The sequence below is a fragment of the Anabas testudineus genome, chromosome 21, assembly GCF_900324465.2.
Source record: "Anabas testudineus chromosome 21, fAnaTes1.2, whole genome shotgun sequence".
NCBI lineage: Eukaryota > Metazoa > Chordata > Actinopteri > Anabantiformes > Anabantidae > Anabas > Anabas testudineus.
The window spans coordinates 17,962,596-17,986,799 of record NC_046629.1 but is presented as its reverse complement, the minus strand read 5'-3'; the positions used below and the strand labels follow the sequence as shown (position 1 = coordinate 17,986,799).

Sequence of the window (24,204 nt, the reverse complement as noted above, 5' to 3'; positions counted from 1 at the left end):
GCTCTGTTCACAACATGTCCCCTCTGCCTTAGATAAGGAGAGCAGCAATGTGGGGACATATCTTGTTATGTTTTGACTCAAGGATTTGCTAAGCGCTCCAGGAATATATCCCATGAGTAGGAGAAAAGAAAGAGTGGAGAAGTGAAAAGACATCCATCAAGGACTGTCCTACAAGAACATCCTTATCCATCTACCCAGCCATCTCTGTCTGAAGTAGTCCATGGTAGTGGCTAGTCTTTACAGACAGTCCCTTGTGTTGGATCTTGATCCAACAGACAGAGGTTCACTTGTGTCTTGGCCATCAGCTCCTTTCTTTGTTTCTGTGACCTCTGGCGGGGAAGCCAGCACAGACAAAACAATGTGAACAGAAGCAAGATCAAACCAAAACAGAGAAAAGAGCAGTGGAGACAAAACTGGATTGGTGGAAGTGTTTCTTTTGTTCAGTCTGAGAATTACATGAGTTCCAGTCAAACCTAAATCAGTTTCATAAAATGTCTCAACAAAAAATAAAGACACTGAGCTACTGCAGGTCATTCACTGATAAAAGTCCTGGTCAGTTCTTAAGCATTACTGAAGGAGGTATACTTCCTTTACTGTTCTTCCTGAGACTTCTTTCTTTATAAGCCCCCCCCCCCCCCCCCCCCCTTCCCTCCACCGCACGGGTTAAGTTGTTCCTCAAGGGTCTAAAGATAGAGTCATCGTGCTGTACAGACTGTAAAGTCCCTTGAAGCAAATATGTCATTTTTTTATTTTTGTCTACATAAGTAAAACTTGAACCACAGTCTAATATAATACTGTCGAAATTTACATGTATTAGACTTCAAGAAGACAATCATTAGCAGACAAACAGCAAAGTAAAACAAAGATTAAGTATTGGTATGTGCATTAAACCTGCATTAACATTTTTATGAAATATTTGAATTTTAACACAGGGCATTTTCATTTCAATACAACTCACAATTGCTAATGACTCCACCCAGGGGATCTCCTTTGAAGTCAAACTCAATGTCCATGTACTTTCCCTGTGGATCAGAGCACAGTAGTTAGAACAGAACCTATACTATATATTAGTCAAATATATAGTCTCTTGTTGCCAATGTCTTTTATTTGAAAGTTTGAAAATGCTTTGTGAGCCAGTTCACAGCTAATATGCAAAAACAAAACAAAACAAAACAAAAAAAAAAACTACTACAACTTGGAAGTTAGAACAAAAGCTGTGCTGGTGAGTGGGCTCCAGCCAATCTCCATATAGCTGCTGCACTCAGGTTAAAGCGACAGGTTCATAGTTTGAGCTTTTTATAAACTGGTGTTTAATGAGGTGGCCTAAGGTCCTTATCATAGAGGTTTATACCAAGGTTACCTAGATATAAAAGATTAGAGGCATAATCCTTCATAATACTCCCAGTTACAAGTGCATGTCCAAGCACTGGCACTGAACATAGTGGAAAATCTACCAAACATTCATTTTAAAAAGATAAAATAAGAGGTAGTTTAGAGCTAATGCAATGTGTTGTAACAAAGGTGTGAACTGAAACTATCAGGCCTCCATAAAAAGGCAGAGCCAGAAAGTGTAAGAATGCCATCATGGGAAAACAAAAAGTAAAACACACCCATCTCCTTTCATACTGCCACTGCCTGGAAATAATGTGATTTCTGGATTTGTGTCCATATTTACAAAGAGTGACACAGATACTGGATCCTTCTTATCCTTCTCTGTCGTCAGCTTCCCCATTGTCAAAGCACAGGAGGCAATGAGAGCATTGAATATAAATAAGTAATTTTATTACTCCCTTGCAACTTTTTGTAAAAAGGTTGCAAGAGGGTATTAAAATTACACTGACAAACTGATAGCCCAGTGTGAATTTGACCACAGCTGATTAACAGTAGTTTAGTACAAAGGCTTTGTCCTACATGACGTATCTAAAAACAAAGTATATAAGACATGTTGTAACTGAAGCTAGGCAGTGGCTGGTATTATGTACAGATCCAATGTACTTATTATCTTCACATAATACAGGAAAGCTGACAAAAATAAAAGAACGTACAGTTCAAAAATGACCAAAACCACACCGAGATACCAGATACTACTCACATAATAACTTCCTGTATTTCTATGCCTGATATCACAATATTGTAAAAAAAAAAACATACATAATTTATCAAGTGTATAAACACCTCCAGGCTTAAATCCATCCACTTATACAACCTATATAATCTCTTACTTGCATAATCTGTATGTTTTTTTTTTTTTTAAAAAGCACACACTGGAAAAAAAGAATTAAAAAAAGAAAAGGAGAAAATAAAATTTATGGTAATGCTAAATTATGTATAAATCTGAGTAAAGGTGCCCTAAGTGTATAAAAACCTATCCAATAAAGGCTAATTAAAACATTATTGATCTCTTCAAACACCAGTAGGTCTAGATCTACAGTGACACTTACAAATCTTGAAGAGTTGTCGTTCCTCACTGTTTTAGCATTTCCAAAAGCTGTAGGACGAAAATCAAGACATTAAAAACATTGAAATCAAAGCAAATTATACAAATTTATGCTAATCTATGTTAAAGTGTAGTGAATACATGAGAAAAAAGACCAAAGCATGTTTACAGATTCTCTAAACCATATTATTAATGATACCTAACCTAATAGCTAGCTGTCAATCATTCAGGGGTAGGATGTCAAAGCCATTTGTACTGATGAAGCCTCATAATTCTGTATGGATTAGGCAAAGCACCAGGGCTTTCCGGGCTTAGGAATGGCTGAACCTTGCTGTCACACAAGTGCTTCAATGCCCATGCATATAAACAAACAATAACACACATGGTGTTCGAACCGTATTGAGAAGTAAGGGATTTTGTGCAGCAGCATGTCAAATGCATTACAAACATGTGCATATGGATAGTAGAACTTGTATTATGTGCATAAATTAGTTAACTTTTTCACCATCAGTGCTATTACCACAACTGCCTAATTGCTGATAACAGCAGATGAATATGTTTAATGCGTTTAATTCTATTGTTCTTGTGTATGTGTGGGCTGCTAATCAAGTTTAGCGGCGGCCCAAAGGCAAGGAAGACAGAGAGTAAGAACCACAGAGACATAAAGAGCTAAAGAAATAAGAACAACTATTGAAAAGGAAGAATGAAACCAAGGATCCTAAAAGAAAGCAAACTAGAGAGGCACAGAGCTCAAGCATGATGCAGATATACTGTGTGTAGCAGGACAACTGGGCTCTCCCTGTCTCCGTTTTAACATAGGGCAATTAGATAGGCAGAAGCTAAACTCTTGCAGATGTTCAGGTTTTCTGCAGCGACTCAGCCCAAGCATACAGCTTCATCACCCATGGGCATTTCCTGTCCGCTGCCCCCAATTAAAATACAGCTGTTCCTGTGCCAGCATTGAGCTGTGGGAATATGTGAGTGTGTGTGGTGTAGCTAAAGAGCGATCCGATACTCCTGTAGTTCTTTTAAAGATTAGTTACTTTTAATGGATCTAACGGTTTCAATGTTTGTGTCTCTATGTACTATATCTCAGAGTTATGTTTTGTAGTTGATGTGGCTTATCGTGGTAGATTGCTAACTGTCAGAGGTTTTACAAAGATTACATGCATTTTAATGCTCATCAGATGCTTCGAAACCAAGCAAAAATCTTATTATCAGAACAAACGTTCAACAAGTAACTGGGGCAGAGTGCGTAACATGTCAATTAAGCTATAAATGCACATTGTGTGTTTTAAAAATTTCATTAAAAGCTGTCCAGTCAACGTGATTTTAGCCCTGTACAGAACTGTTAAATCTCCAGATGATCCAGCCCCTGAATTTAGGAGTGGGTGCATGACGCTTCCCTTACCCTCCAGCACAGGATTGGACTGCAGCAGCTGTTCCTTGACCTTATTCACCTCCTGGCCCTTCCCACACACCGCTGCCACATATGACATCACAAGCTTACTGGCCTCTGGAACACACACACACACAGATAAATATTAGGTCAAATCAATTGTAAGACATGAGTGACGAGCAAGTGTAATGTGCTCACCCAGTTCACAATACTCCATAAAATCCCCCCTTACATCATCCCCCCTGACACTCATCAGACGGGGTGTGATCATTCATTAGTCTGGGGTACAGAGCTGAAGAAGAAACCCACTTTTGTTTAATTTGTTGATTACTGTTATTGCATTATGCTATCATCATTCAAAGTACTGATGTCACTCGAAACCAAGGAGATGCAGAGGAGAAACTGTAAAAACATCTCTGTAGATCCAAGTAATCAACTTCTTACATCAGACCAGAAGCTGTTCCCCTGAAAGTGAGTCTGTTGTAAGTGGAACATTTTCAATTAATCACATGTTAGTCTGTTTATATATATTAATTATTATTATACTGCCCGTTCCAAAAAAAAAAGTCACACACATTTTGTTGGACCACCTTAAGCTTTGATGACAGCACACATTCACGGTGGCGTTGTTTCGATCAGCATTTATACACATCCAGAGTTGCATTAAGTTTTTGCCAAGATCTTGTATTGATGATGGGAGAGTCGGACCGCAGCACAAAGTCTCCAGCACATCCCAAAGATTTTCAATGGGGTTAAGGTCTGGACTCTATGGTGGACAATCCATCTGTGAACTGAATCCATGCTCCCTGAACCACTCTTTCACAATTTGAGCCCGATGAATCCTGGTATTGTCATCTTGGAATATACTCATGTCATCAGGGAAGAATAACCTGGCCATTCAGTATATTCAGGTAGTCAGCTGACCTCATTCTTTAGGCACATAACTTTGTTGAACCTAGACCTGACCAACTGCAGCAACCCCAGATCACAGGCTTGTACAGTAGCCACTAGGCGTGATGGGTGCTTCACTTCACCCGCCTCTCTTCTTATCCTGATGCACCCATCACTCTGGAACAAGGTAAATCTGGACTTATCAGACCACATGACCTCCTTCCATTGCTCCAAAGTCAAATCTTTATGCACACTAGCAAATTGAAGCCTTGTTTTCCAATTAGCCTCACTGATAAGTGGTTTCCTTAAGGCAACACAGCAGTTTAGTCCCAATCCCCTGAGTTCCCTTCACATTGTAATAATAGTGGAAATAATAGTAGAAATAGAATATAATTTAGCAAATACAAAACAACATTTTTAAAAAATATATATTTTCTGCATGAGAAACATGACACAGGCACAAAATATTACTGTCAAGAACAAGTGACATGCCTTGTTCCTGTGCATCTCTCCTGTCCAGTGAGATGACAGTTACCCAGAACTGATGAGGTGCATGGGCATGATGGCAAGGGAGGATAGAAAAGAGCTTGACAGTAGTTGTTGATACAGACTGCTGATGAGGTTGCCACACAAACAGCTCCAGACATGCTAATACATTCTATTAAGGTAGAGAAAAGTGGGCAAAGAATGCAGACATCAACCCTCACTGCTTAGCTGAGAACAAGGTATGCACTGCTTCTTTACTGTTCTATATCTCACACTAGCAAAAAACAAAACAAAACAAAACAAAACAAAACAAAACAAAACAAAACAAAACAAAACAAAACAAAACAAAACAAAACAAAACAAAACAAAACAAAACAAAACAAAAAAACTCAGTCATCTCTCGCACAATAAAATATTATGTCTCCTCTTTGCTATGCTGGTATCTGATAATAATGTTGGTTATCGCTGAAAAATCTACTTATACATGAATGTCAACGCCCCTTTTCAATCGGGAAGGCATGTTTTTGATGGCCTTGTTCCACGTCAACCTTTTGGGTCCAATGTGATTACGGAAAATGCAAATTATCACCTCCACTTGGCTACACTGCTTCGTGGTAGTATTTTTTTTTTATATATATATAACCCTGAGAGGTTGGGAGCAGACAAATAAAGACTAGCCCTTCATACACAGATCTGTCAGTGTGTTTTATTGTGTCAGTGCATTGTACTATTGAAATTATCATTGTGTATAACTGACAAACCATATTCAGTGTTGACAGTAGCTTATATTACTATAGTAGTATGGCTTTGAGTTTTTGCAGCTGGATGTTTGTGGCACTAAATGTTTGCAGCCAAAGGTTGTGTTAGGTTATGTTGTTGAATCTGTGCTCCAGCCAGAGATCAATGTCCAAAGAGTGCAAAGTCATTAACAGCTTGAAAACATAAAGTCACATTATCAGTACACGCAATGGATAAGAGAGCCATGCTGGATCATCAATGTACCAATAGTACAAAAACCATTAACAGCCTGTAAACACAATGTCACATTATCAATACAGGAAATGGATAAGTACACAGTGCAGGACCAGCATTATAACATCTCAGTTACTACCAATGAAACAAAGGTAGTGCTGGCTGAAATAATCAAATAATGAAATAAAAGTAAAGGGGAAAAGTTCTATGTTGCAATTGAATCTTACAAATACAGATTTATTACATTCCCTGGCTTCAATATTATGATAATGCAACATTATTGTTCATTCTTTATATAATCAACAAACAAAACTGTGTATGTTAGATGTCTAAATGATGGATAAGTAAGGCTTTCCCACAATCAAAACAGTTTTTCCCACCGTTTGATTAGAGCCACATGTCCAGCTTTAATTGGAGCCCTATGGACATGGAGTACAAATCACTATCACACGTGAATCACAACCCGAATATTGAGTTCAAAGTGAAATCCCCACAACAGTAAGACAAAGTAGTACACTACTGAAAATGAGAAGACTAGTCAAATTTGCTAGCTTTTCAGCTTGCTATAATAGAAAATAAGATTTACGATTCTAGGTGTGAATGTGTATCTGTTTGTACTCTACAAGAGGATGTGTAGATTGTGCTTGCTTTACCAAGTTGCACTCTGCCAACTCAATATTGCTTATTACCTGTGCCATAGCACTGCCAAGAAAGACCAGGAAATTCCATTCCTGTTGAATCTCTGTAAGGTATGTGAAAATGCTGCAGACCATGACCACACACACACACACACACACACAAAAAACACAAATAAAAGGGCCTCAGTTGTAAACACAGTGCAGTATTTCTAGTCTAGTGTGAATGTTGAATGTAAGTCATGAAACCAGGGCACCACCTGTCTGCTGCTGGTCTAATTTGATTTGATTTGTCTACTTCTATTATTTTACATGCACTCGGTGTACAGGTCATTGCAGAGTTACTGTCACATTTCATGTACTGACATGATGTTCTCAAAACAAAACTGCCATCAAGCTTCCTTTTAAGGTAGATCTGATCTAAAGCTACACTGCTGCTTTATAAATAACATCCCTTATCTTACTTAGGAATTAAGTTTTGACTACACTTTGAGCAAAGCCTCTACAAACAAGAAGAGCAAAGCTGAGAAAAAGGTACATTTTTACTCTAGGGATCTATTGGTTGACTACTAGGATCCCTCTCAGTTAAGACACTTTGTTCTTTATCATAAAAAAAAAAAAAAAAACTTTCCATATGCATTCTTAGAGAACATGTGTTATAGATGTCAGTTGTCTTAGGGTATTTGTGTCAAGGTGATTCTTCTACAGATATTTGTAACCATGTATGTGAAGTAGGGGGATGCTGGACTGGAGTGTAAATGATCTGACTTGATTATTTAAATCTCTGCTTGAATCAAAAATCACTGTTTTTAAAAGAACTTAAAGTCTCTTACCTGTTTTCCCAGCCCCACTCTCCCCTGTGATGAGGATGCACTGGTCCTTGTCCTGGTCCCTCAGTGAACGGTAGGCTTCATCTGCTAAAGCATAGCTGGAAGACAAAAGTTTGTGTCTCTATAAATATAAATATTGATAATACACAAATTCATAGTTCAAGTATTTTTCAAGAAATTCGTAAGATGTTGTGGTACAACTAAATTCTGAGTTCAAAAAAATATACTTTTGTGCAAGGCTACATAGCTACAATAAATGATAGCAAGTGACTTTTGGAATATAGTTTGTATCTGTAGGACTGGAATAGTTCAAGTTTTTAGTTCAAGTTTTACTAACACTGCCTGGTTCACTTGGTGTCATAGGAAGAGACACAGGTAGACATATTGCAGTTCAAATGCAAAATATGCTTATAACAATCATTTTTAGAACCGTTTTTGTTACTATAAAAATATTAATTATTTATTTAATTGGAAATTAAATGTATTTTAATCAGGACGTGGCAGGAATTTTAATATGAAGTTAATGAGAACGTAAAAAGCCTGTAGAGGATGTGTGATGATAAAAAGGGGAGCACAATTAGTTTAGTCTATTGTCATACATTCCAGGACAATGATTCAATTGGAATGTGGGACTGATGCACAACACATTATTTGTTCTCTTTATGCACACAATCCACTGTCATGGCTTGAGAGTAGGGTGTGGATGGTGTGAGGGCCACATTACAATGACAACTTTTTATCTTGTGGGGCACAATTAACTGTAATTCTGATGTGCTACACCCACAAGGAAAGGAACACTGAAGGGTGAGGCTGCAGCAATAGTTTTTTACAGCTTTTATTTGGCAAGCAGATAGTCATGTACAGTGTTGCAAGTACTGTGTTCAACTTTCTCCTCCAGCAGGACACAAGACTGGAAATTAGCCTGCTAGGTCTCCCATCCCCCTGTGCTTTGGCTTTCATTACTCAGGAATTTTTTCCAAAGCCACGTCTGGTAATAATAGCTGTGATTGTGGAGGGAAATGTTTCTCGTAGCATGCCCCTTTTGCCTTTTGATACAATTAAATGTGCTGTCACTTAAAAGTTGAGTAAGTTCGTTTAAGATTAGCCCCTCATTTAAGGTAAGATTGACCAAGGATAACGCCTGTACTGGTGGACCATTACAGGAGCAATGGTAAACAGCACCCCTGATTACCATAATGGTAACATGACTGTTAAGAGTTTGAACCTCATATCAAAAGGACATACCTGAGCTGTGCAAGATCGTGAATTCCAAGCAGTTCTATGGATGTGTTAAGCAGTGAATCAATTCAATGCTGTTATCTACAAAAATCATCTCCTCTTCAAATGCTTTATCTCCCACCATTAAAACATCACAGTAAGATCCACATCTTTAAGTCGTATAGCTCTGGGTAAATGCACTGTACCTTGAGGTAACATTACAGGCATGCCTTAAAATAGTCTTTCCCCAGTGTGTGATTTGATCTGATTTCTTGCCTGGAGGGTGGGGGCACTCCAAATCCCAGATGTCTGAGTAAAATCATTAATCAAATATTTATATTCATTAAGTGTGCTAGACATACATTTAGGAAAGAATGTCTACCATGCAGATGATGATGATGATGATGTGGATTTTCATAAGGTTCTAGCAATAGAACGGGATGTGGAACATGGTGAGTGAGTGTGGTTGGTGAGGTGTCATTTTCTTGAACAGACAAAGCTGTTTCAGATTCAATCACACTGCAACAATGTGGTGTAATGTGGCATAGCACCAAGCAACAGGCTATAAAACTGGTTAGGCAAGCTTCAGAGAGATCAAGTGACAAAGGGAGTGATTTGTACTGTATTTGATCGTGCTGAAGTGTTACGCAACATAATTCCATTACTTCTTAGTTCCTTAAATACACTAAACATATGGAAAAAGAAACGAATGTTTAAAAAGGGTCCATATCTAAATGAGAGTACAGCAACAAATGTATTAGTGGAGTCAGTGTGGCGAGGAGCAGAACTTGGAGCATATAATCACTGAACAGTTGAACTAACAACGACCTCCAATTTGAAAAGTAGCTGATTGTAAGAAGCCATGACAGAGATGAACGGCCAGATGAATATATTCCAGGCCACAATACAAAGTATTGTGGCTGCAGATGGTGCAGCTTAGGGTTCTGCACCATCACACAGCATTTTGGATGAGAGCCTATGCAGATCCCCCCAACCAGAATCTGAGTGTTCACTAAGGAAACATTACTCAGTATAAAAGTTCTTTTGGGTTAAGTGGTTGGGTGTAACTATTTTAATTGTAATTAAGCAAAAGGTATATTGACCACTAAAGGCTCTATTGTCCAGCAGTTTTGTTAATAATAATAATAATAATAATAATAATAATAATAATAATAATAATAATAATAATAATAATAATAATAATAATAATAATAATAATAACAATAATGACATACTTTACTGATCCTCTTGGGGAAGTTGTGTTTGGATAGCTGCCAGATATTACATTTTAATGCTACTACAGGGTTTCTTTATCTTTTCCAAGGACACCTCGACAAATAGCCAGAAAGATTTTCTTTCTGGCACAAAGATGCAGTTATAGATCCTAGATATATTATATGAGCCAGACAACAAGACGGTTGTCATTTGCAATGAAATGAGACCTACTTGTGTGCTAAAGCTTTCAAATCTACACAAGATTGAAGCTAAAGAAGTCCCTGACAACTCTAGAGAGCAGTAATGCAAATGTGTACCATTTCTAAATTACATGATGCTGCTTGGTTTCACCGTGCTCCGCTAATCAGCAGTTTCCTGTTCATCATAGAGCAAGAAACATTTCAGGTTAAATTTTGGGTGCCCTCAGTAGAATGTCTTTCTTTCTGTCCCACCAAGCACAATCCTCTCACTCAATCTCCACCTGTGTAATCTCTGATCACGGCCTAACGCTGCCACTCTTCTCATCCCATACAGATGAGACTTGCCACAGAACATCACGTCAATGCTGAAAAGGGCACCACCGAGCAGCAGATGTCTGCTTTGTGAAAACAGTCCTGTTGCCTGACCTGATCTTGACAATGATCAAACCATCACTCAATTATTAAGCCCCCCACCCCCACTCCCCACAAAAAAAGGAGGCCAGCGGGGGAGTGTCCCAGCAGTAGGCATGGGCTGTAAAATTGGAGCAGGAGGCCCTTTGCCAGGGACTTTTCCCAATGACACATATGCATGAAGAACTAGTCATATGAATATGAATAGCCATCTCATAATCACAATGTGAATAGAGGTCAGCAGAAGCAAGCGACCACACCCAAAACTGATGGTAAACACTAGGTAAATGTTTAGATCTTAGAAGCCAGTTAAAAAAACAAAAAAACAAACAAACAAAAAAAAAAAACATACTGATTCAGTATTTGTGTAAACTGTGGACAAAAGTGAGAAATAAATAAATTGAAATAATGTACAGCGCTGTAGCTAAAACATGATGTGATCAATAAATCCACAAAAGCAGTGTGAACCACAACTGAATATACCACTTCACAAATGTGGAAGCCAAATTGATGATGAAGCGCCAAGGTCACCATCAAAGGCAGAGGAAGCAGTGAATGAGCCACCAAATCCCAAAAGCCTCCCTGATCAGTGTAGAACTGGGTGTGTGGGGGTTAGGCTGGGATAAGGCCTTGGACCATGAGTGCTGCTTGGCACCTCCCCTTCACATCTGCTTGCAGGCTGTAATTTGGACATGCACGTGGCAGTGGTGAACACAAAGCCGCACTGGCATGAGGTAAGCAGCAGAAAATAGTCTAGTCAGTGCTTTTGACTACCAACCTCTGGTAACTGGGACACAGGAGGGGATGCAGTGTGTGACCTGAATTTTGAAAGGGTGGAGTGCTTTGAGGGCAGATTCAGCACAATTTAAGTACATGATTTGTAGATGCTAATGAAGCTGTAATAGCACAGCCCACCCAGCCACTGGGAGAAAGAAGAAATACCTTTCTCAGTAAAGAAAAAAAAAACAAAACAACAACTTTCTCAGAGCTTGGTGTCTTCATACTAAAGTACTAAACATGTTCTTTTCTCTATTCTAAAATGGAAAAACTCCAGTCATTCCTTTGATGATAAATTTAGCTATGTTTCTGTTATGTGTGTATGCATGGGGGAGCAATATAGTAGCCTGTGATCTCAGTGTGATCAGGCTCCTCATGAAGTGCCAGGAAATCCGCCTGGCTCCAATAGAGCAACCATGGAACTGACCCTTTCCTGAAGCCATATGACCAGGTGGATAAATGTGTTGGATGGTGAATGAAACACCCACACAAACACACTCAAACCCACACAAACAGTGGCATCCATTTAAAGATTTTTGGCAAACCTGCTGAGGAGGGTGGGCAGGGGGAAGATGGACAAATAAGAACAAAAACCTTTGGTACTGACAGATGTGGCCCATCTGTGTATCAGATTTGACAATGAGTTGCTGTAAACGGGTTGTAAAAATAAGATCAAGAGCACGGGCACAAGGGAAAGAATATAAGACAAGTAAGTAAGTCTTACATTCAAAAGAGCATTCTGAATGTGCAAGTTACAAGGTGCAATATAAAATATCCTTACATGTCTAAATTAAAAGCTCAGTGAAGATCTGCTACCACAGATCTTTAATTTATTTGACACTCAGTAAAGGTTGTCTGAGACCTCTACCAAATTAGTCATAGATAATCTCCCATCTATATATAACAAGGTTTGAGGGGGTCCAAGGCTTTAATTTACTTTACTGCACAGCAATTTAATGTCCCACAGCAAGGAAAAACACAGGTCCAAGTTGTTTGTCTGATCCTTGAAAAAGCAGGAAATAAGCATGCTGAGTAAGGTAGCAAAACATCCTCAAAGCAATATTGAAACAAAGACTCTTCTGAGCCTCTTTCAGCTTCAGCTTTACGGGAATCTGTATCTAACATATTTAAAAAGCTTATTATACGAATGAAGCTATCACACAAACTACCAGGTGTTAAAATAGCCAGAGGAGCTGACTGAATTGTCATGCAATTTCATACAATGATAAATGAGAGGCCATGGATGACACCATATCCTTGCGCCTTTCACTAGAAGACAGGGAAAAACACACTTAAGGAATAGTCTGCCATAGCCGCATGTGCACAGCCAAAGATGATGAAAACATGGAAGGCAAGGTGTCTTTTAATAGCCCTAAAAGCACCAGCTCTGGCAGGTCTGAGGACTTCCTCTCTTCATCCTGTTCTCCATATGTATCAGATTTTCGTTGTGGCAGGGTTTCTGCTCACATCAGGTCCAAGGAGGCCTTACAACGTAAAGTACATCTGGACATCTTGAGTATAGTGCTACTGGTACACACAGACCACTAACATTGGGTGATCACACTAGCATGTATAACAATTTCACCTTGAATTAGTGCACTGTGTTGATATGGAAGGGATTCTAGGATGAAGATCTTGCTCATTATTTCTAAGGACAGCAGTGGGAGTGGTCCTGTTCGTCTCAACAAGCACGCTAGCTGCATTTAAATACCTAACTTGGTACAGTCCTAAAGTCCTAAAGGCGACCGTGTGACCCACAGAGCCAATTCTGACAACAGACTGAGTCATTGTGGGTCTGACCAACAGCGTAACGCTGGTCGCACTTCGCCACCACAGTGTACGACACCCGCTGGTGAGTGACAACTTCTCCACACTAAGAAAAGAGGAAGCAACAGACTGAGAGAAGGAATTTTAAACAGTGCTTTAACAGAGTCAAAATAAAGAGGTCACAGGAAAATATTAAAAATGGCATGTAAGCGGAATGGCATCCGTTCATAAATGGTGAGCTGGTTGAATGCAAGAGATTTCCATAACTGAATGGCACATTGTCAGCCTTGACCTAAAACATTAATAACCCTGCATCCATTTCAAACATGTATGCAAACTGTCTTCTTAAAACTGGTTTCATGTAACAGCAGTAATATCACACAGGGAGTTCTGTACAGTGTGTCAACCTTTCTTTAATTTAAACAGCATGAAAACAGAAAACATTCTAAACTTATTTTAGTGTTTGCATCCCATGACTTACATTAACTAGAGCTACTACTATGAGCTGACAGCATAGATAATGGACAGCAAACAGATGGTGGCAACAATTCAAGAACGAATGAATGAAATAATGAATTACGAATACATGTTTCTTTCTGGGTATCGATCGAAGCAAAGTATACTACTATTTAGTACTGAGTAGTTTCCTTCAGGCTCTTTCCTCTATCTGTGTTATTTCCTGTTGTCTGAGAAAAAGAATAAATACACAGAATTACATTTATCTTATTAGTGTTACAAATATTGGCAACACAGGGCTGATACAGTTAGTTTGTTATAGATAGTTTTATATAACTCCATCTTGGTATGCTTCTCACAGTTGGTTATGCAAGCTGTGTTGACAGATAAGAACTCAATACCAATTGTTCTGCTTTAGAAAGGAGAGAATTTACCATGGCTTTTGGATACTCACAGACAAAAGAAAATCTATGAAATAAAATCTTATGTTCACAGAAGCAATAAATGGCAACACCTGCAATGTTTAACCAGTCAACAGGTAGAGGCATTATCTGTGAAATAACAGAGGAATTCATAACATCTATATTAATGATTGCCACTGAACTTAGTAATATCAGATAATGCTGTGAATACAGTTCACAGTTTATACTATATAATATATGAGTAGTGACAATTCTGATTTAATTTTTACTATTTTCTTCAGTGGTATTAAAGACCTTGACAACTACAAGGCTGTGATAGAAACAGCATCATCACATTTTTTTTTTTTTTATTAGAACAAATTATGGTTTCAAATCCATGTTGCAAATGCAACAACCAGCACTGTTTGGAATCTATAAGCTTTCCAGGAGAAAGACAGACCAAGTCTGTCTGTATACAAGGTGCTGTGCTGAAAAGAAATTTGCAGCGATTTAGCAGAAATGGTTGAATCATCCAATTTAATACATTTGCATTTTATTCTTAGGCTGAAGAGGTGGGTGGAAAAAGGAACACACATACTTTGCATGTCATCTCTCTCCAGGGTCACCGAGCTCACCATTACGCCAACACACATGCTGGAGAGGACTCACTCTACCCACCTGAGTCAAAATGCCATTTCATCAAGTGCCCACTTACATCTACCTACGTACAGGTTCTGTGCTGCTACTTATCCAGGCCTCCTTGAAAGCAGTCTTTTTCCATGTACACGTGGCATAAAATTGTTACCAAATAACTGCAGCTGTAACTGTCAAGAACAACATAAAGAATACACATAGGAAAGATGAGTAGTTATTTTTTTCTTTTTACGTCATTGCCTTCAGTTTAGGATTTACAACAAACTGTGACAACTGTTTCTGCTGCTTTTCCATCGTCATGCCATCTTCATTTGTTCACAAATTATTGAAAATAAGGTTAGAGTCAAAAGCAACGCATAAGAAAGCACAATCTAATATTTCTGAGACAACTGTAGTTTCATTTTTAGGTGATAGAGTACTAACTTCTTTACAACTTTCACTCATTGCCTTTCCAACAAAGTGATCCACGTGTCAGACTGGAAAGACAAACAGGTGTGATGCCATAATGTCGTAAATGGCACCAAAGTCCATTCTATTACAGATAAAAACTGTAAATTGGGTCTTTTATCTGGATCCAGTAGATACAAATGTCAATGAGGGTTAAAAATCAGACAAACCCACCTGGGTAGCACATTCTAAGCATGATGTAGTCATGTAGTCGGCAACCCCAGATCATAGCACTGCTCCCACAGGCTTGTACAGTAGACACTAGGCATGATAAGTGCATCACTTCACCTGCCTTTCTTCTTACCCTGATGCACCGATCACTCTGGAACAGGGTAAATCTGGACTCATCAGACTACATGACCTTCTTCCATTGCTCCAGAGTCTAATCTTTATGCTTCCTAGCAAATTGAAGCCATTTTTTCCCCAAATAGCCTCACTGACAAGTGGTTTTCACAAAGCAGTTTAGTCTTAATTTTCTTGAGTACCCATGTTCTTACTTTCACTATTAAACTATGATTTGATCTAATCATACAAGATTTTTTTTCAACCACATTTCTTCCTCAAAGATGATGGTTTCCCACTATTCTTACAGTTTTTAATAATGTGTTGGACAGTTCTTAAACCAATTTAAGTAGTTTCAGCAATCTCCTTAGATGTATTCTTTGCTAGCTGAGTGCCAATATTTTTGACCCTTCTTAAACAGAATGACATCTTTTCAACGACCACAGGATGCGTCTTCTGACATGGTTGTTTAAGAAATGAGAAGCTACTCCTGGCATCAGTTAGAGTTAAATAACTTGTTGCCAGTTGAAAAATATTCATCCATGCGGTAATTATCCAATGGGATGCTCCTACCCATTTGCTTTGTTAAATCCAGGTGGTGATTTTTTTTTGTTTTTTAGCCAGGCATTGAAAATCTTTGCTATCACACATGGGTATGATCATAAGGTATACTAGGAAGATATACTAATAGGCAGAAACAATTCCTGGACATAACTCTCTAAGTAAGCAGATATCAGAGTCAAGCTGTCATAGCCATGTGCAAGACAGCTGAGAGCAGACATATGCTTTTCATGGGGCCTCTTTGCTCCATTAGCCAGGTCGCGATGCTCTAGTGGCACTATGTATTCCGCACTGAGAGCATTGGGGGTCTAAATACCTCATTAAACATTGGGGAAATATGATCCTACCCCAGAGACACCAGGCTTGTGGCCTACACACACACACACACACACACACACACACACACACACACACACACACACACACACACACACACACACACACACACACACACACACACACACACACACACACACACACACACACACACACACACACACACACACACACACACACACACACACACTTCTCAATCTGTGCCTGGCTTGAACAGCAACTAACATACAAAAGACGACTCCAGGCCATCTGCAGTTCTGCTCTGCATGTAGAAAGGCACTGATTAGTTCATCTCTAATGGTCAGACTGTGTATGGAAGGAAGAAAACACCTGCCAGTTAATTACAAAGTGCCTCATCTGGGCAGACAGTGTTTTATTAAACTGGCCAGTAGAGGAAATAATGGATTGATGAATGGAGATAAATTTGGTTGTGCAAGTTGCTAGAAATCTAAACTTTTCACCTGGCTTAAACAAACAATTCTGATATGTTTGTGAATTTTGCATCTTGTGACACTTTCAAGGTACAATGCATTTAACAACTACAATGAAAAGTGTTTTTCTAAATTGATCATTATTTACTATATGGGTCTCTAGCTTGGACATGAGCCACTGTTCATTTGCAGTAATAGTAATTAAAATGGAATTTAACATAAAATGTAAAATTGTTAAATTCCATTGCAGTTCTCCCTCCAGTTGTGTGCACACACCCACTTCTCCATTTGTCGGGGGAGTACACAAGCAGGTGTAAAATCCATGGGCAAAAGCACAGAGTTTTATTTACTCTTTAATCAAACAAAAAAAAAAAAAAGCAGGACTGAGATACACACAAACAGTATTTAAGCATATACTTGGAAATAACAATGAACCAAAATGATTCAAAATCCTGTTTAGGTACCTTTTCCTGGCTATTATCATAATCTAAAATCATGTACATCTGTTGTTTGAGATTATATAGTATGTATATATAGATATGCATAGTATGGAAGGTACGAGTCCAAAAGGGTGCTGACTGACTGACAGGGTAATGTTTTGTGATATAATGTACAGGGGTTGAGCAGTTATCTGTTGCTTGTCAGACTTCACACCATTTTGTTCCATGAAGGTTTCTCTCCAACTTTCCATCAATGCTTGTTTTTAAAAAGGTTTATATGTGATGGATGTTCTTGCAGCCTATCATTTAGTTGTATTTGCTTTCAAAGAGATAATCCTTCAACTACTCTCAAACTTTTAAATTATCAATTTATTGCAAAAAGCACAATATGATTAATATGTTAATGTATTCACCTGCCCACCATTTAAATATACATAACAAAGGATGTATGGTTTTCCACACAGTGATGACACTTCATATTCCTGACTGCAGCTGTCCTGAGCTGCTGATTTTATACTGTTCATGTGTCTAATTAGGATCAAATACGATGAAAAGAGAAGAATTCCTGGGACCCCTGTTGTTACATTAATTAAAGCCCAACACTGATCCCCTTCATCACTGACCAGCCAATGTAGGAATAATGCCCCTCAGCTCAGTAAGGTTCAGTAGAGGAAAAGAAGAAAAACAGGTTAATAAAAAAACTGAACCTTTTTTTTCAGTTTATATGGGAAGTTGTGAGACCCTTTGTAATAGTGAGTTAAAAGTTATCTTAGTGTCTGAATTTGCTATCAGACATACAGCTAAAACTAAATGTATAGCACAAATCAACACTTGTTGCAGCAGGTATTCACAAAATTCTAATAAAAAACAAAACATCATGGTGTGGATGTATAGCTAAAGCAAAGATAATACGCCAAACTCCTAAAGGTTTAGAAACACTAGTTGTTATCAACTCTGATTTTCAATTGATCAGCAGAACTGTTTGACTATGATGTGTGGAAGGAGGTGGAAACAACTGTTTTGTTGTGTGCCTTCTGATAAGTAAACAGACATCGTAGTTTAAAGAAGCTGTAAATTTATGCAAACCGCACCTCAGAGGTCTTGTCCACATAGTGAAGCTGACAGCTTAATGTTAGCATACTGCTTGTATCAACCCAGTTAATGCATTTGATTGGACTGCAGGTTTGACATTACTTGAGATGATCAATGCAAAGCCATAAGGCTTGGTCCAGATGGTCTGACGGAGGGATTAAGATCAATTTATGTAGCACGTTGAAACAATCTGCCTTTGACTGGCATTTTAGTCTTCTGAAAAAGAGCCTGCCCTATTAAAAAGGCCTTAATCTCCTTAAGGACTAACAGTAAGGTGATTTTTAACATGTAGAGGAGTTTTGGCAGGGCTCTAGGGCTCGTTCTTTCTTTGCCTATTTGACCGCACATCTAAAACGATCAGGCTGTGTTTACCATTTTATTCCACCTTATATTTTATTCTGCAACCATTCACACTTTAGCACGTGCTAGAGAGATGCTTGTTTCATGTGAAAACAGGGTAAAAAAAACAAAAAAACTATTCCATCTCTGCATGCCCTCACTCAATTAGGCACTTAATTGCCTCCAAACCCAGGTCAAAGCTAAATATCTTAGCTTCTGCATTTTCCCATGACTTATTCAGCTTGGCTCTGTGAGTTTGCAGTCTTGCCCTTTACAGTTTCAGCTTAGTGGGCATGGCTTAGACACCAAAGCAGTAACTGAATAGCATACAAAGAACAAAAATCTATTTTCTGAAAACAGCATATAATTCAGGACTTTAGTTCAAGGGTGTTTTAGAATTTCTGCATATTCTAATTCATACTTTACATAACTGTTGTAGGCCTTTTTATCAGTTAATATAAATTTGGTATGAAAAAATTTTGTAAAGACTTTGATAAATAGTTGCCTATTTGACCTTCACCTTTAGTAAGCATTTATCTTGAGGTAGTGCAGTTAAGAGCATGTTAAAAATGTTTTCTTCTATGTGTCCATTTTTGATCATACTTCTAGCAATGTACACGTTTGGTGATGGTGTTTCATGCCTACAGGCCTTGTCATGATGAATAGCTGGCCTGATATTCCACAGAAATGTTTGCAATCCATTACATGGTCATTGCAATAACTTTAAATACGTGAACACTTTGAAGCAATATTAGGATCAGCCAATAGGTAAATCTGGACATCATCAAAACTTAATTGTTAAACAATGCACTGAGTAGCTGACCATCGAAAACATCCCTATGAGTTGACTGAAGAAAAGATGGAAAGGACAATGAAAACAAAAATCTGAGAGAAAATGGACTACACAGGCTGAAACAGTGTCATGCCACCTCTATAAAACTGGCTATAAAGTAAAGCTAAGGAGCTTTCTTTTGTCTGCAGGGAGTATGTCTGTTCTGGGACAAGGGCACTCTTGCTCTTTCAGCGTGTGTCTCTGAGGGGTTTTGTCACAGCCTAGAGACACAGCCGCCTAATTGACGAGTGCTGGGCTTTGTCTAATCTTGGCATGCTCACAGCCATGCTGACTTAATGGACAGATGGCATACAATGGTGCTGAAAGGCCACCAGAAGCTCCAGTCTGACTCTCCACATAAGAGCTAGTGTCCCTCTGATGTCAACCCCTCCCTACCCAACTGCATTAGTGACTGGGCCCAAATAATCTTTCCAGAGGTATCTAGTACACTGTATCCTCTACTGTACACTGAGATGAGAGCTCCTACAGGGTGGACTTACATGTGTGGACTAAGTTCATAGAAGTTCCTGTTGCGATACTCCTCCACTTTGTCAGGTGTGAAGATGGGCAGGGATCTGTACGGGTTCAAGGAGATCACCACACTGCCGATGTATGTCTGGAATGAAGATGGGAAAGAGTTAGTGTGATCCAGGTGGAACTTTCTTAGTTTTACACAGAAAGGTAGACTGTTTTCAACAACTTTCATCCCACTGTACATTTGGGTGTTAATTGTTAAGATGTGGTGGCAATTTCTGCTTCTGTCAGCTTTTCTCAGCTGGGTCTTTCTATTGCATTGTTGAGGCATGTAGTGCCTGAAGTGAAACTCAAGACGTGTAAAAACAAGGTAAGTTTTATGGAATCTGTGCACTGTAAACACAGACTGCAAAGTGCTCTTGGTGTTAAAGGAGGGTTTTTATTAAGTATGTGTGCATGCGTGCAAGTGTTCTTGCTACCATGCAAAGACAGGTCTGGATAATGACAAATGAAGCTAATTAAAAACACTGGATATAAAATGGAAATCTCTCAAAGTAATAATTTTAAAAAGCAAGCCATGATGTCAGCAGTGAGTTTTTAAATCTAAAACCTTCAAACATATAAAGCACTGCTTTTTCTGCTTCACATTTTCATATAAAATAACACCTTTATGTAACAATCACACAGGTCCTTCTCAAATGATAACACTTGTTAGATATTTCTGAAAGCAAATGTAACCAGCCATCATCTTCATCATCCTCCTACGCTCCAAACTGAGCCCAGATAGCACTTCAAACATCAACCTGAAACATTTTCTTTGCTTTTCCATCGTAATGGCTGTTGCATAACCCACTCTGACATGAGTGGAGCATGGCCTTCCCCTGTGGCAACATCACAACCTCCCACAGTTTCTTGTTCAATAGTACACCGGAGGCAGAATGAGCCCTTTTGAAGTGCAGAGATGGGTAGAGAGGAAAGAATGGTGCAATGTAAACAAAATATCATGTGTTAATGATGTGTTTTCTTGACCAAAAGCAGACAGCACACAGACACACACACAAAACATCAGAGCTACAACAGCCATTTTTCTGCAGATAGATATATAGATATATATATATATAATATATATATATCTATAGAGATATTATATATATATATAATATATATATATAGATATATATATATCTATATATATAATATATATAGATATATATATATATATATATATATATATATATATATATATTATTTTATTTATTTATTTGATATCTTGCTACCAAATGTGGTGACATTTTATTCTATTGCTTTCTCATTTGTGCTGCCTACCACTGCTATCATCATCATGTATCTCTTTTTCCTCATGAGGGTTCCTCAGCAAACTTTTGACCTCATCCACTGCAATAAAAAAAACAAAAAAAACAAAATTGTGGTAGCATGTTACAAACGTTACAACAAAAAAAAAAAAAGACTGATCATTACCACAATACCATTTATGTTAATGTATATTTTCATTTCTTTTGTACTTCTATAGCAGTCGAAATGTCCTGAAAAAAACTCATTACAAAACAAAAACATTGGTTTATACATACATTGGTTTGGATGACGTACGCCAGTAGCTACATAAATACATTTTTTCCCTTAATCAGTCATCACTTAAACTGTGTTGATGAATTTGGGATCTATGTGCTAGACAACACACCACAATGATGTCTTTTAAAAACATCAAGGAAAAAAAACTTTAAATGATTGATTGAATATGATTTGAATATAAAAAGTCATTAGAAGCAAGGTCCTTAGTGAATAATTTTAAATGAGTAGGGCAGGAAAATTATCTATTATGTAACAGAAATAAATGTAGGTATCTTGATCTCTTGACCTGATAAGTAGGTTCAAAGTTCAAGTTATTTATTGTCAATTTCAATCCTACACAGTCGTGTAGAGGGTGAAATGAAAACTACGTTCCTCTGGGATCATGGTGCGGCAACAACAACACAGAACACAAGACAAAGATGTCAATTTCAAAAAAAGAAAAGTATACAAGAACTATAACTATATAACCAATCAAAAGACCGTAAGTAATCAGAAGACATGAAAAGGACTAAAACGTGTAAATGACATATCTAGAAGAATTCATTTTAGTGACTTAACAAGGTGAGGATCATGGTGTTCATCCTGTTATACCTTTGTTCTGAAGGAAAAAGAAGGAATTATATGTAATTTCTTGCAACTCAAGGGCTTCAGGAGTTAGAGAGGTTTGAGAAACAACAAACAAAGAACTGTAAAAAGCAGGGTTAACAGTTAACAGGGTGTTTTCCAGTCTCTTTGATTTTCCACAGAGTTATTGGGTATATGATTTGCTGTCCCTCTGAACACAAAGCCATGTTTCTTCTGCTGTGAGCTGTCATATGATAGTTTGGTGTGGGGGTTTGGGCCATTTGTAAGGAATGATGCCACTTGAGCAAAAAATGCATTCACATGCAAAGGCTTGTACACCACAGATTTATTAGATAAGTATAGGATTTAGGGATTCTCCTGGTCATCAATCCTGAGGTTCAGTTTATGCTACCAAAATATTTAATTATGAACACAGAATCATGTTATTTGCATTCTGTGAAATATACTTTTATTTACTTTCACTTTATATGCAGTCAGTGCTAAACTACAGATGGTGTCAGAAGATCATCTCTTGAGGGGGGATTACAGTATATTACAAAGAAATTGCAAGTTTGCATGTTTAACTAGTTCCCACAGCATTTAGGTCAGCACCACACGTGAAATAAAAAGCTCTCAGCTTATACTTCAGGACAGACATTGTTAGCATCTAAAATGTGAAAATGCCATTCCCATTCCTCAGCAGCATGAGGGTGCATCTTATCAAGATACGTAGCTACAACGAAAACAATAATGGCTATAAGAGGTGACATCATCCCTTGGGCCCCAGGCCCTGTTAGCCAACAGTAGCCAGGGTAGAGCTGTATTCATCTTGGTTGATGTCTAGAGTAGCCATCCCGCAGAGCAGAAGAATCGTGCTTAGTGCTGCTACACTAAGCCCAAAACCCAGAAAACCAAATATACAGGGACGAGGGTTAAACCAACCACCATTTTTCAAGAGCTAAGCAGCCATTCGCCTGCCAGTCTTCCTTGTCCCTGAGCTCTGATTTCATGCCTCACTTAAAGGTATCATCTACATTCCTTAGTGATTTGATTTAGAGATTGGCTGGTTATTGTGGTATCTGTATGTCCTACTACTTATAGCCAAGACTAAAATGAGTGAGGGAATGGAAGAACAATACGGGTTTCCTCAGGGAAGCCTTCTATACTGTCTGGAGGCATGGGTGAGAACTTAATAACAGTGTTACTGTGCTACACAAATGCCATTTAGTTACAATATTATTATGATTTACAATTATAATACAAAATGGTAGACTCACATAGATCTCACTGTGGTCAAAGCGTTTCCTCAGGTTCTCGATGAATGAGTCTTCAGACAGGGGCTCTAGGAGGACCATGTCGCCCACCCCAATCATGTTGTCTAGAAGGGACGTCTTCACCTCATTTTGGCCGTAGGTGTCCCCCCCTACACAGCAAAACACAAGAAGGAAGAGATACATCACACATACCGTACATTAAAAAAGGTACCCTGTGGAGTTTCTGACCCTAGTTTGTATGGAGTAATGTTTCATGAGAGGGCCCCTGTTTTGTTTTCAGCCATGTCACAATGACTAAAGTTAGTAAAGAAGAAAGTTAGCCAGTAATGGATGAAAATGGTACACTTCATAAAATAATCTCTGCATATAACTTGTGGGAAGGAAAACACACTTCACCTGGTTGTTAGGATGCATGCAAAACACTGACGAGAAGCATTGATCACTTTGTTTCACCTATGAGGCCATTCTTTTGATGTTTGTTCATTAATTGTGAGGTCTTCAGGAACATTTTTAAGTCATTCTTTGATCAGAAAATAAACAGTCCTAAAGTTAGCTAATGCAAATAAACTCTAGGGTGGAAATGTTTTTACAGCAGTGGTTTGACTCAAGGGGAGGAAGAGGAGAGCATTTTCATAGGCCACTGAGTCTTGAACTCCTCTGGCATGTGAGAACATAGGCAATTACATAAGTGAAGAACCTTGCCCTTGACTTTTGCTTGAGTGTCTGCTCAGCTGGAATTTGCTTCTGTTTGATGGATTCTTATAAATCATAGACATCGGCCCCCAAGACTGGA

The 24,204-nt window shown here is 38.4% G+C and overlaps 1 protein-coding gene across 5 annotated transcripts in view; it reads right to left on the bottom strand.

The window, feature by feature from the left end:
• The window catches only part of myo1b (myosin IB), a 44,617-nt gene extending 21,086 nt beyond the window's left edge, over positions 1-23,531 (bottom strand). For 4 of the 5 annotated variants that reach the window (XM_026375992.1, XM_026375994.1, XM_026375993.1 and 1 more), the window contains exons 1-6: positions 23,415-23,530; positions 20,010-20,125; positions 7,654-7,748; positions 3,849-3,953; positions 2,442-2,488; positions 959-1,022 (exon numbers count right to left, since the gene is read on the bottom strand). In XM_026375992.1, coding sequence (XP_026231777.1) covers positions 959-1,022; positions 2,442-2,488; positions 3,849-3,953; positions 7,654-7,748; positions 20,010-20,125; positions 23,415-23,510 — 523 coding nt within the window. In that variant the 5' untranslated portion in view covers positions 23,511-23,530. Of the gene's footprint in view, positions 1-958; positions 1,023-2,441; positions 2,489-3,848; positions 3,954-7,653; positions 7,749-20,009; positions 20,126-23,414 lie in introns of all 5 variants that reach the window. The other variant, XM_026375996.1, reaches the window with a different exon arrangement.
• Between the last annotated feature and the right edge of the window lie 673 nt (positions 23,532-24,204).